The sequence below is a fragment of the Thamnophis elegans genome, chromosome 16 (genome assembly GCF_009769535.1).
Source record: "Thamnophis elegans isolate rThaEle1 chromosome 16, rThaEle1.pri, whole genome shotgun sequence".
NCBI classification, from domain to species: Eukaryota; Metazoa; Chordata; class Lepidosauria; order Squamata; family Colubridae; genus Thamnophis; species Thamnophis elegans.
This window is the reverse complement of record NC_045556.1, coordinates 25,634,057-25,647,190: the sequence shown is the minus strand read 5'-3', so window position 1 is coordinate 25,647,190 and position 13,134 is coordinate 25,634,057. Positions and strand designations below refer to the sequence as shown.

The 13,134-nt window shown below is 46.0% G+C and overlaps 1 protein-coding gene across 5 annotated transcripts in view; it reads right to left on the bottom strand.

Moving 5' to 3' along the window:
- Positions 1 to 13,134, bottom strand: part of ADAMTSL2 (ADAMTS like 2) — a 94,535-nt gene that overhangs the window by 58,792 nt on the left and 22,609 nt on the right. For 4 of the 5 annotated variants that reach the window (XM_032232740.1, XM_032232739.1, XM_032232737.1 and 1 more), the window contains exons 3-8: positions 8,401 to 8,543; positions 6,066 to 6,141; positions 2,808 to 2,910; positions 880 to 1,025; positions 664 to 787; positions 427 to 507 (exon numbers count right to left, since the gene is read on the bottom strand). In XM_032232740.1, the coding sequence (XP_032088631.1) occupies positions 427 to 507; positions 664 to 787; positions 880 to 1,025; positions 2,808 to 2,910; positions 6,066 to 6,141; positions 8,401 to 8,543 (673 nt within the window). The remainder of the gene's footprint in view (positions 1 to 426; positions 508 to 663; positions 788 to 879; positions 1,026 to 2,807; positions 2,911 to 6,065; positions 6,142 to 8,400; positions 8,544 to 13,134) is intronic. The other variant, XM_032232738.1, reaches the window with a different exon arrangement.

The following is a 13,134-nucleotide window of genomic DNA, read 5'->3' as shown; positions in this document are numbered from 1 at the left end:
CAAGAGGCCGCAATTTGTACGGTAGGAGTTATTGAAATAACACCCACTTTCTTTTCTGCTCTGGTCACAGACTCTTCAATGCTACTCTGTGTAAAAGCCACTGGTCAGGCCTGAATGAAATAACACCCCAACTACCCAGCCCACTGTGAGAATCTGCTTTGTGACCAGGGCATCGTGATCAGTGTTAGCAAGAGGAAGTTGGGAGGCAGTTTATTTTTTTGAGGAGAAAAGAGAAGGTAAGGGAAAAGAGAAAAAGCCACAGAAACAAGACAAATGTCAAGCAAGCAGGCAGGGTGAATTTGGAATTGTTACAATCATGAAGCCAGGGTAGGCTGTAGATTTAGGTTACAAAATGAAAATACTTTGCTTCCTAACAACGCAAGACATCAGGGTTTCACTGGTTATTGTCCCAGGTATAATACAAACCCAAAACATCAGCAGACTTCTTCCGTTCGACTATCTGGATATCTGTTGCTCCAGCAGGGATGTGAGTCACCAAAGAGTATCCTGCAGAACAGCCCATGGATGAGGAAGAAGCAAATCACCAGTGATGGCTAGAATCACCAGAAGGAGGGGAGGGGACCCTCCCACCGCTTGGCTTCCCTACCCAAGGCTGAACTTGCTCAGGGCCAAGGCTGTCCTCAAGGCCCCCTCTTGCCTTACCAAGCGGAGCATTTCCCTTCCGGTAGCTCCCAGTTACGTGAGTGCAACTGCTGCCGTTCCCTTGACAGACCCCGCATTTATCCAGGGCGTGGGGGGAGAACAGAACCCCATCGCATCCGATGGGCTAGAAGCAGCAGAAGAAAGAGTGCCTTGAGAGGCGGCCGGAGCAGCTGCAAGAATTCTGCGGGCAAGAGGGCAACCAAAACACTTAACAACCTCACATTTTCCAGACACGCACACCCCTAGGAACGAAGAGGTTTTGCAGGAGGTGCCATCTCGGGCCAGGACCATCAGCTGCCTCTGCCCGTCAGTGGTGGTGCAGTGGAGATCACAGGGCTTGCTGGAGATGTGGACATAGTCATCTGAAGGGAGACACGGAGGTGCTAAAGAGTCAGGGCAATTACCAATATATATTTTTTTAAATCACTCAGTGTTATAAAAGCTCCTTTGAGTCTGATACATGGAAAACGTAAGTAGGAGGACTTTGCATCAGTCAATCCTGTCAGCCTTGCCAGGTAGACCAGACAAGAAACAGCCAGATGAGCTAATTCTAGTTTATTTTAAAGCTACATAAACAGAATCATGAATGCTTGAAAGTACTTTTCTCCTGCTGTCTCCTTTACAGTCCGGGCAACTAAGGGGCCCTTTGGCCTCTCCAGCTGCAGGCTATGCGGTCTGTTTTCTAGGGAACATCTCAGTCTCCCAAGGTCTTTCCCACATATCCTTACAGATTGTGGCAAGGTCCTCAGGGCTGTGACCTCAGTCACCTATGTGCTGGACACATACCCTCTCTGGTTGGTCAAGGCCCCCGAGGAGGATACTGTAGTTGGGTCCAAGTGGCAGTCAATGTCTTTTTGCAGGAAGGAGTGGTTGTGCCCACCTTGAAGGGGGGTTGTGGGGGCTCATCTCCTCCTCAAGAACCATCTTTCGACCTTACTATATTGGACAACTTCCACTGAGTCCCCACTATTTCCTGTCCAGGATTAAGGTGAGGAAGAGAGTGGTTAGCTTTCAACTCCAGGAAGCCCTCAATGAGGTGGATTATCTGGGGCCCCTGCAGTTGGGATTAAGCTCAGTCTACCATTTAAGACTGCCTTCATTGCTATTGTTATTGTTATTGTACTTAAATACAACAAAATTGGTTCTGATTTCTGATTTCTTTAGATGCGTTACTTGGAACGCTGACACGGGATCTCTCGACAGCTTTCAGTACCATTGACCATTGCTACCTTCTTGACCAGCTGTGAAGTCAGGCAGTGCTTTGCAAGAGTTCTCCTCCTTTCTGGGAGGGGGGGTTTAGTTCCAGCCAGGGATGGTGTATGGTTGAGGTCTAACCCTGGGTTCCTAGATTAATGTGGGGTACTGCAGAGCTGGGTCTCTTGCTGCTCCCTTTTAAGGTAGCAACTGTGACTGAAGCCTCTGCACAGAGACATCCCGTGTCGACTTGACCTGTTCCTGGACTGGGAGGCCTTCCTCATGGACTCTCATGTGTCACCTCTTGGTTGTTGTTCCACCCTTTAAGACCTCCCACCTGGTCCAGAATGTGGCAGCTGGTGCAGTGCTGGGCACCTCTTGGTTTGCCCAGGTGGCATCACTGCTGTATGAGATTCTTTCCTGGTGCAATTCAAAGGTTTGCTTATTAATGAATGGCACGGAGCCAGTTTTATTGCAAACCCCCTGCAGACTTCCCTGAGGATACTGGCAATTCCTCCAGATTGGATGGGGTGGGCCTGCTCCACTTCCTTCCCTTAAACATTCTCATCTAAGGGCTCCAAGAAAGCCCTATTCTCTTTAGCTACCACTGCCCTGTGGACACTCTTCCCCTGGAGAATTGGCAGTGTCCACCCACTTCGTCTTCCTGAAAGCACCTTTCCTACCAGGTGCTGGGACAGCAGGTTGGAGCCAGGGCTTGCAAAGAAGAATGGATGGAGATGTGAGATCAGGTGCCTCTTTCGTCTTACTATTTTGCTGTTGTGGTGGTATTTTACAAAATGGATAGCTATATAAATCCTTAAAATAAACAAATAAGATAACAAAACACATGGCATCTTGCACAGATTTTCCTTTTTCTTAGAGCAGGAAAGAGCCTTGTTCATTTTAACAATGCTTCTTGTTGCAAAGATCAAAACCCGCCACTTGCTTACCTGGATACAAAGGTTTCCAGTGGAAGGTGTGCCCATTGTAGACCCGAGAGTTGAATGAGGAGCACTGCTCCTCCCGGAAGCTCCTTCCACTTGGAGGACACTGCTGGAAGGAAGAGAAGTCCGGGTGAAGCCCAGGGAGCCACTGCCCTGACGGCTCCTCACGCTGCCCACCTGCCTTCAAAACCAAGCCTGCGCATCACAATTAAAGGGGGGGAAGGGATGCAAGAGATTTCTCAGCTTGTGTGTTCTGTAGCTTCAAAGAATCCACACCTTCCAGTCAAAAGCCAAACAAAGTCTCTAAATAGGGAAGTGTTAGTACAGGTAATCTTTGACACGTGACCATTTGTTTAATGACCAAAGTTACAACTAAGTAGAAAATAGGGAATGTCAGATCCAACACCTTCAACTTGGTGTCTTGCTGGCATTCTTCCATCAATTGGGGACATGGGGGTGGGGGGGAACCAGACAAATTGGCAATAAAGATGTATACCTTTATGGGTTTCCAGGGGGCGTGGCCTGTTGCCGAGGAGGGATCAACCGAGCTCCTCTCAGAGATCTGGTCTGTATATCTAAATAAGATCATAGATATCACCCCTTTTTGGCTAAGAAAGGGGCAGGGAGTAGCTCTGTATGCTAGGGTCTATTCGTAATCCACAGCCTTTCTCTTTTTTTTTGGCTGTGGACAGAGATTAGATCCAGCGGGAGCGGAGCTTTTATCTCCAGCCAGTTCTTCTCAGCTGCCTTTTTTGGCAGCCCCAGACAGGCGAGCCCCCCCCCCAGGACAAAGCAAAGTTTTTTCAAGCCAGGATTAATACGGGCGGGTCCCACTCCTGTGAGATTTATGCTTTTATTACTATCTTAAATACCAGCACCATTTGCCTTAGAGACTTCTTTGTCTAAACGGACTTCAAAATGGCGATTTCTCTCCGTTGGTGATTGATAGGGGATGTACTTAGCCGGTTTCACCTTCCTGCAGATCGCTCCTTAACAAAATAAATTCTTTTTCTTTGGAAACAGAGGGGAGCGAAAGCGCTGCTTATTTGCTTATTTATTATGGCACCCAGGTCAAAGAAGCGTCTTGCTACAAATGTGCCTAAAGAATCTAAAGAATTTATACTGGAATCACAGCCTTTGTCTCCTATGCCCTCTACTGGAGAATTTTTAACACAGGAATTTTTCTTTCAAATGTTTAATGATTTTAAACAAGAAATCAAGGAATTTGTATTGGAACTATATGATGATTTAAAGTCTAAAATTGACCAAATGAAGGCAAATACGTTCGCAGCCGTGTCTGCCCTGTCAGATTATTCTGCTGAAATAGAGAATAAATTGGAAAGCTTGGAGAAGGCTAATTTTAATTTGACTACTAATATTCAAATATTACAACAAAAAATTAGAGACACCGAAGAACAGCTCGTGATGATAAATTTTAATAGGAAGGCATTTGCAATAAGAGTTAGAGGACTCCGCGAAAAGGAGCAAGAGAATCTGAAACAGACCTTTGCTGAAGCCTTTAGCCATGCGGTGGGAAGCCCGGGACTTAACTTTGATTGGCAGATTCAGAAAATTTATCGCCAGAACTCGTTGGTAGCGGAACAGCGACAGCTCCCGAGGGACATAATTATATATTTCTCCACAAAAGAATCCAGAAACGCGATTGTGCAAAAGCTTCATAATAACAGTCTCCGAGTTGATGACCAGGACCTGATTGTCTTCAAAGAAATACCTTTCCAGATGTTGAGAGCAAGAAGAGACTATGCCTTTTTAACTAAAGAACTTAGAAATCAACAGATTCGGTACAGATGGGAGGCCCCAGCCGGCATTACGGTCACATTTGAGAATCAAAGATTTCGTCTTAACTCTGTTTCGGAGGCCCAAGATTTCTATTGTAGGACTTTGAAGGCGGGACTTCCTGACTCACTTGGAAAAGAGGAGAGACAAGCGGAAGGAGAAGGCAAGTGGCAGGCCGCGTGGCTGCAAGATGGAGGGGGTAGCCTTTCCTCCCTCGGAGAAGCAGAAAAGCGGAGATCGAGGATTTAGACATTTTAAAATATTTGCCAAAGTTGTGGACCGAATGGGGGTTTGCGACCTCTCTCCGGTAGAAAAAGCGGATTAATTCTTATTAGAAGGGAAAGCTGGGTGAAATTACTTTGAGCTAGATCTTAAACTAATGTCTGCATAAATTTGATAGTGGTAAATATCAGACAAGCAAGGGATGAGGGTAAAATATATGCGGAATGATTTACGTTGTTTAAATCCTATTAGAAGAGAAAGCCGGTTGGGATTATCTTAAGATAGATGTAAAATGAATGCGGAATGAATTATGTTGATTAAATTTTGTTAGAAGGGACTACCTTAAAACAGAAGGTTAACTGACTTTTGTTGAAAGTATTACTTGAATATGTGGAATGATCCATGCTATTTAATTCTTATTAGAAGGGAAAGTTGGGTGAAATTACTTTGAGCTAGATCTTAAACTAATGTCTGCATAAATCTGATAGTGGTAAATATCAGACAAGCAAGGGATGAGGGTAAAATGCATGCGGAATGATTTACGTTGTTTAAATCCTATTAGAAGAGAAAGTCGGTTGGGATTATCTTAAGATAGAATGTAAACTGATTTTTGTGTAAAGTAATACTTGATCCACGCTGCTTAAACTTTACTAAGAAGGGAAAGCTTGGTTAGATTATTTTGAATTATTGTTTGAAAATGAGGTTAAGAAAGATTATTTACGCTGTTTAAATTTTATTAGAAGGGAAAGTTTGATTATTCTTCTGTAAAGTAATATTTGAATATGTGGCATGAACCACGTTGCTTAAATTTTATCGGAAGGGATTATTTTTGGTTAGATTGTATATTGATGCCTACACAAATCTGTATAAATGTTTATCTGAATATAAGGTTTAGGAAGAGGAACGGGAGAGTCTACAGAAGGTTGGGGTAAATAACAAAGAAGTAAGAGACGAGAATAAAATATAGATAGAATGACTTATACTATTTAAGCATAGATAAAGATGGGGGGCTGAGCTCAACACAAAGAGTGGTTTCTTTTTTTTTCTTTTCTCTTTTCTTTTCTTTCTTTTTTCTTGTTTTTCTTTCCTTTAAGATGTATACCTTTATGGAGGGGAATTGGGAAGGGGGAATAGACACGTGAGAAAGAACAGAGAAGTTTGGAATCCAGTTCGTGCAAGCGCTGGCATCTTCAAGGCCATCTACCATGAGAGTGGAATTTCCCTTATCTCCCTTATCTCTCTTACCTGCACTTCACACAGCTGGTATCTTTTGGGCATCCCATTGCAGGTTTTATTAAGAAATCCTGTTGCCAGCTTCCTTCTAAACATAAAAGGACAGATGGTATGATTTTCAATTTTTGTTAAATCATTTTAAATAAAAAGGAACAGCAGTGACAATTCTCAAGCTGGCTGCAACAAATGCATGGGAGCTCATCTCCCTTTTTTATCACTTCTGCAAGTTACATACAACTATTTCAGGGCTAAAAACACATTCCTATTAAAGTGTTTTTCAATCCAATTGCTGGTTAGAGAAGATGCCTTATTTTATCCTGCCAGCATGGCCCCAGTGAGTTGGGGCTTTCTCTGTGTGAGAAACTCGGGATTTAAGGGACTCAGAGGTCCTGCAGAGAAGTCCCCAGCCCTCCCATTCTTAAATGGCTAAGATGCAGCACTGTTATCTAAATTGCTTTGTTCAGGAAGGAACACCACAATTGTATGAATAACTACAAAAGAGGCCTAATTAACATTTTGTTTTCAGAATTTTCTTCCTCTGCAGCACATAACTGGAAAAAGAGCTTGTTTCTTTTTATGTGTTTAAAGGAGCATTTGACTTTTAACTCCTCTGCTTTGGTCTACAGCAGCAGGTCAAAACAAAGGAAAAAAGATGAGGACGATGATGAAAATCAGGAAGGAATGAAATACTGAGCCCACATGATCCAAAGGGGGCTTCCTCTCACCCCCTAAGCCTGAGCCAGGGGGAGACCCAGAGCTCCCAAAGGCAAGAAGGGCACCTGGGCCATATTCCAGAGGGAGGTCCTGTCCCACAGACAGACTCCCAACTGAAGGAGACCAGGCCACATCAGGCTGAATCAGCTGGCGGACCCCACAGGAGAAAGACCATCCCTCAAGGAACCAGGCTCCGGGGCAGTTGAAATATAGGCTACACCTGTATCTACCTACATAGGCCAGCACCTGATGTGCTCAGAAGGATACCGCAGGGATGAGAACCTCAATCCCACATGAAACTGGATTGAAATGGATCGGGGTCATCCATTCCCTCCTTCAGCAAAGGGGAGATCGGGGACCAGCTGAAAGCTGTTGGGCCGAGGACAGCAACCCCCTAATTAAAGAGAGGATCCCCCCATCCCCTCCAAGGCAGGAGATGCCTCTCCCTCTGCCAGAGAGACTAACCCACCATCCGGGGGCCCAATCAGTTATCCTCCCCAGCTGCCCCACGGCCCAGGAGGACCCAGATACAGCAACTGCAGCTCACTTGCACTGCAGTGAGCCTTCTGGTGGGCTCTTCCTCCAAGCACTGACTAGGATGGGAGGGTTGAGTGTTCATGATGTTTTGGTCTGGTGCCTTGTTGTGGGGGAGGGGGAGGCAAGGATATATTTTAACTAACTTTTAAGTTATGAGATGGCTAGAGTCACTGTATAAGTCCCATAAGTAAAACTAAAAACTAAAATAATGAAAATAAAATACTTCAACCAGGACCTGAAATCTGGGATGGCAGGTTTCTGAGAGGCCCAGTCAGGCTTTGGTGAGACACGCCAGGTTTGCATCCTCATTCATGAGAAGATCCATGATCAGATCATGGGTGCAAGCAGTCTTTCCATTCCTATCTGGCGTTGTAGGAACAGAAGCCAAGGGCTGGAAAGCAGGTCCATTTCCTGGTGCACATTTCCTGGTGAAGCTGAAACCTGAAACCTAACCCTTTCCGGCTATGGGGCAGACCAGAACTTATTTGTGCAGCCAGCAGTTTTATTAGAGGGCATGGACACCCAGATGGTAGGTGGGGTGAATGCAAGGAAACTGGTTCCAATATTTGAGAGGAACCAACCTGGAAATAAGGAGAACGTTTTCTGACAGTGAGAACAATCAAATGATGGAACAGAAGTTGCCTTCAGAAGTTGTGGGAGCTTCATCACTGGAGGCTTTTAAGAAGAGACTGGACTGCCCTCTGTCAGAAATGGTACAGGGTCTCCTTTTTGGGCAGGAGTTGGACTAGAAGGTCCTTTCCAACTCTGGTATTCTATATTCAATGGAACAGCTTGCCTTTGGAAGCTGTGGAAGCTTCATCACTGAAGGCTTCCAAGAAGAGACTGGGCTGCCATCTGTCATAAATGGTGTAATGTCCCCTGTTTAGGCAGAGGGGGTTGGACTAGATGACCTACAAGGGCCCTTTCAACTCTATTCTGTTAAAAGACTGACCTGTATAACAGCAAGAACCTTGTGCAACATCTTTCCAGCTGCTTCTGAATGCAAAGATGCTATGAACCCCAAAATACATATTCAGGAAGAGGCTGCGCACAGCTAGAGTGAGCCATGATGGATGGACGAAGCAACCCAAGTTACCTCTGTTGCAGGCAGTGCCTTTCTTGGAAGCGGATTCCTCCACCACATGTCCGAGTGCAGGCTGCCCACTTGGACCACTCGCCCCACCAGTAGGCCGTGACATCATCTCTTTCTTCAAGGCTGTTGGAAGCTGGCACCTTCTCCTGTTTGCCATCAGGAAGCAAAGAAAAAAAAAGGCTCGGTTGATGATGTGGACACTTGAAATATATAACAAAAATATAACAAAAAGGAGAAATCTTCAGGGATTCAGGCTAGACTTGGTAAATCCTGTGTGTGGTTGAATCCTACATCAATATGTGACCCAACTCCCTCCCCCTGGTAATCCCATCCCATAGTCCAATTCGCACATCCCTCAGGTGTCATGTGGGAGACATCTTCAAAAAGCATCATCAGGTTGGTATGCCGGACAGTTGGCAAATCCACTATCTGCAGCATGCACAGTAGATGGTGAGAACAACTCCCTTTTTGCAATCACTCCTGTACTGAATACTTCCCCACAAAAATACCATGCCCCCCTCCCCGTTTCAATGGCAGCCGAAAGCAAGCAGCGAAGCAGAGGCTGACACATGCTCTCCTAACATCTTTTCTAAGTGTGTGTGTATGTGTGTGTGTGTATGTATGTATGTGTGTGTGTATGTATGTATGCATGCATGCATGCTGGTCTTGTTGTATTCGGGTCTTTTCCCGTGTAAGATTGAGATTGTCTTGGCAACGTTTCAGTGAGGTTTCACTCGCCATCTTCAGGCTGCAAACAAACGAGCCCCACCCACCACCCAGGCCGTTAAAACACAAAACAACAATAGACACACAGCCAGCACCCATCAACCAATCATGATACAACCATACAACCAATCATTCCACTTACTGAAACAAAGCCAGCACTCCACACACACACACAGCAAGATTTATAGAAAGACGGCAGCTCTGATCACACTTTAAGCCCAAAACCCAGCCTGAAGATGGCGAGTGAGACCTCGCTAAAGCATTGCCAAGACAACCTCAATCTTACACGGGAAAAGACCTGATTACAACAAGACCAGCATACCTACACCCGTGAAAATCTACGAAAACAAATGTGTGTGTGTGTGTGTGTGTGTGTGTGTGTGTGTGTATGTATACACACATAGAAAAGATGTTAGGAAAGCATGTAGATTTTAAACCTTAACTTTTTTTATTAGAAAAAATAAAATTGATAAACAAAGAAAAAATTGATAAACAAAGTATATATTTAATATTGCATGTATTAACACCCTCGAGGATTGTATTTGCTCAGTATTGGAAAAATGAAGAAACCCCACTAGATGAAGAGATAATTAAGAAGATATTGGACTGTGCAGAAATCGACAGACTTATATTGAAGATCAAACAGAAAGAAGATGCAGAATACTATCAAAAATGGAATTTATTTTATCAATGGCTGGAAAAAAGGGTAAAGGTTAGGAATATAATTTGTACTGTTAAGCAAACAAAAATAATCCAGATGATGTTTATTAAGTACTAATTAAATGTAATAGTAGAAAATTAATAAAACTTAAATAAATAAATAAAAAGAATGTCACAAAGGCCAGAAAGCTTCTGGACGTGCATGAGCCCAGCCACTATGTTTTCCATGTTGTGTTTCCCAGGCCATCACACAATCTATTCATTTGAGGACAGCATATTACAGGAAGACAGACACGTTACTTGGGTTCAATCTTTTATGTGCCCCAAGCCATGGTAGGTGAGATCTGTGAGGGTATAAGCTGTTTATTTCGGTTCAGGTTCTCTAAAGACCTGGACAAGTTTAGGCTGAGACCATGAGGAGGCTCCATCTTTCCTTAAAACTGGTTCACCTCATCTTATGGAGCAACCATCTCCTGTAGAGCTGAAGTGCCCCTCTGATGATGGTGGTGGATTTCATAGATCCCATAGAACAAAATAAAATTCAATGTAGAGAAAAGTAAAGACTTACACTTAGAGGTGCATAATTTCCTGTGGAATATCAGAGGCAGGAATGAACTCCTCCTAAAGTGGCCACCGCCAAATAATGTTTGCCCTGATTCTAATTCAGTTTCCGAAGAGAAGGTGTGGGAGGAGTAACCAATGGGTATTAACCCAGCCCTCTTGCCTAGGAGACTGAGATAATCTTTTGAGGCCACACCTACGGTCCTCCTCTGACTTCCCCAGATTAACCTCAGTCTCCGGCCTGAAAGGAGCGTTACTCTGACTCTCCCTTCTCTTTGAAGACTTAGTAGTTTTTTCCACAGGATTCTTCAACAAACAAAAGGATTACCTACAGATTTCTCCCTTTCACTCACCACTCCTCTGCTGTGCTATGCGCCACTGAGACAAGCTCCGTGCTTGCCAGCACTGTTCCCTCTAAGGTGCGCCCCTGCGCGGCCGCGCACGTTGCAAGAAAACCCCGCGCAGGGGTTTTTATCTGCCGCGCAGAGATTTCTTAAGGAAACGTGTGGAAGTCCTTTGCAGGCGGCTACAACTGAATCCGGCAGTGCTGTTGCCTGTTGGAGGAAGAGGAGGCGAACTAGCCTGCCACCACCGCCCACCGCCAGCCCCGCTGCTCTTCCCGCCCCCTTCTCAGCCCCACAGTCCAGCGGTCGCAGCAGAAGCAGCCCCGGGTCTCCGCTGCCGCTCCCCGCATTTTCTGGACGGGGTCTCGCAGGAAGGAATCCCCTCTCCAAGGGATCCCCGTCCAGAAAATGCGGGGAGCGGCAGCGGAGCCCCGGGGCTGCTTCTGCTGCGACCGCTGGACTGTGGGGCTGAGAAGAGCGGTGGGGCTGGTGGTGGCCGGTGGTGGCAGGCTGGTTCGCCTCCTCCTCCTCCAACAGCACTGCCGGATTTCCGCCCAACGCTGCGGGGGTGCCAGCGGGAGCTTTGGCGGCTTCACCTCAGCCGCAGCGCTGGGCAGCAAATGTGTTGGTGCTGTTGGAGGAGGAGGAGGAGGAGGAGGAGGAGGAGGAGGAGGAGGAGGAGGCGGCAGCAATAGCACCTGAGGACAGGACAAGAACCAATGGAAACTTGTCAGGAGACTCAAGCTGGAAATAAGGAGAAATCTGACAGTAAGAACAATTAAAATCAATGGAATCTTAATTCATTTGCCACAGGTTTTCAAAAGACTGGAGGGCCATTTGTCCAAGATGATATAAAGACTCCTGCCTTGGACAAGGGGCTGGACTAGAAGACCTCCAGTATCCCTTCTGATTCTATGATTTTAAAAACCACAAGCTTTTTACAGCTCGCTTGCAACTTTACCAAATTTAATTCAGCCATTTCCTTTTGTTATTAAATGGGTATTGCTAGTTCAATGCACATGCACTCCACTTTTAAGATGCTGAAAAAATCCCCATGACCTGCAACAAAATTCATTCTTCTACTCTTATCTTGCCCTAACTTCTGATAGGTTCCTGAAATATAGATCTATAAAATTTAGTGAAAATATTTCTATCTATTTTAATACAGACTCGTAAAACAGATTGGGACAAATGACATTAGTGCTCTGGGATAATAGCAGGTTTACTCTATTTGGATTTTCAGATAAAAGGTATCTTTTGTGCTAAGTTCTAACAATGTAGTTCTCTAATGTAACTATGAAACAGTCCAAATATATAATTCCCCTCAGGGAGGAATTCTGGGAGTTGAAGTCCACAAGTCTTAAAGCTGTCATGTTTGAAGACCCCTGGGGGTTTTTTTTTCCCTAAAGGGTTAGGGGTGCAAGGGTCTTGTAACAACAGCTTTAAGACTTGCGTGCTTCAAATGCCAGACTTTCTGAGCCAACATTTTGGTTGTTAAGCAGGAGCGTTGTTAAGTGATACTGATATTATATAACACTTTTAATTAAGCGGGTACCTTGAATAAACATAACTTTGAGTTTCAAATAATACTGATTTTGTTGTTGTCTTAGGTGACATATGTGAAAAAAATTCAGGTGCTCAGGCATGAAAATATGCCGCTCAAACACTATACTTTTCCGCTCACACTGAAAAAAAATTAGAGGGAACATTGCTTGCCAGGTGTGCGTGTGCGCCCCGTGCGACCGGCCAGTAGCGTAAGAGGGGGAGGAAGCCTCCGCTCCGCAGGGGCGATTGGAACGACCGCGCGGCCTCAGGAAGGCAGAAGAGGACCTGCGAGGCCCGGGAAGCCAGTGGAGATCACCTCCACGCTCCCCAGCCACAGGAGGAAGCCGGACCGCATGTTGGCGGTCGCCATCTTGCCAGTCGCCATTTTGGAGCACGTGGGTGAGCATGTGATCGGCGTGCTCCTACAGACGCCGAAAGCGCACAAAAGGCACCAGTGAAGCCAGAAGAGGCTTCCTTTACGATCTATCCCGCCGGTGATCCGGGGGGTGCTCCAAGGCGGTGCCTGCCAGCAGTCCAGGCCACAGACCAGCAGCAGAAGAGCAATGAAGCGGATCCAAGCCCCAGAAGAACGAATCCGACCTTGCAGCCGGCTGCAGAAGGGAGGAAGTTGGTGAGCACCGTAACTGTAAGTAATGGCGGAGGCGACCAGGAGCAGGGATGCCAGGCCCAGGGCCCCAGGGGGTGTGGACCCGGATGAGGGGACCTCCAGGGGTGTTTTCCCGGTCCCCAGGGGGAGATCCCCAGTGAGAAGGGACAAGGCCAGGGCCCCTAAGAAGGCAGCCCCCAGGAAGGAGATCAGGACAACCAGGGCCTCGGCCAGAGGCTTCAGGGCGACCATCAGCCCTTCCCCCTCCAGGTCCCGATCTCCCCGCAGGCCTCC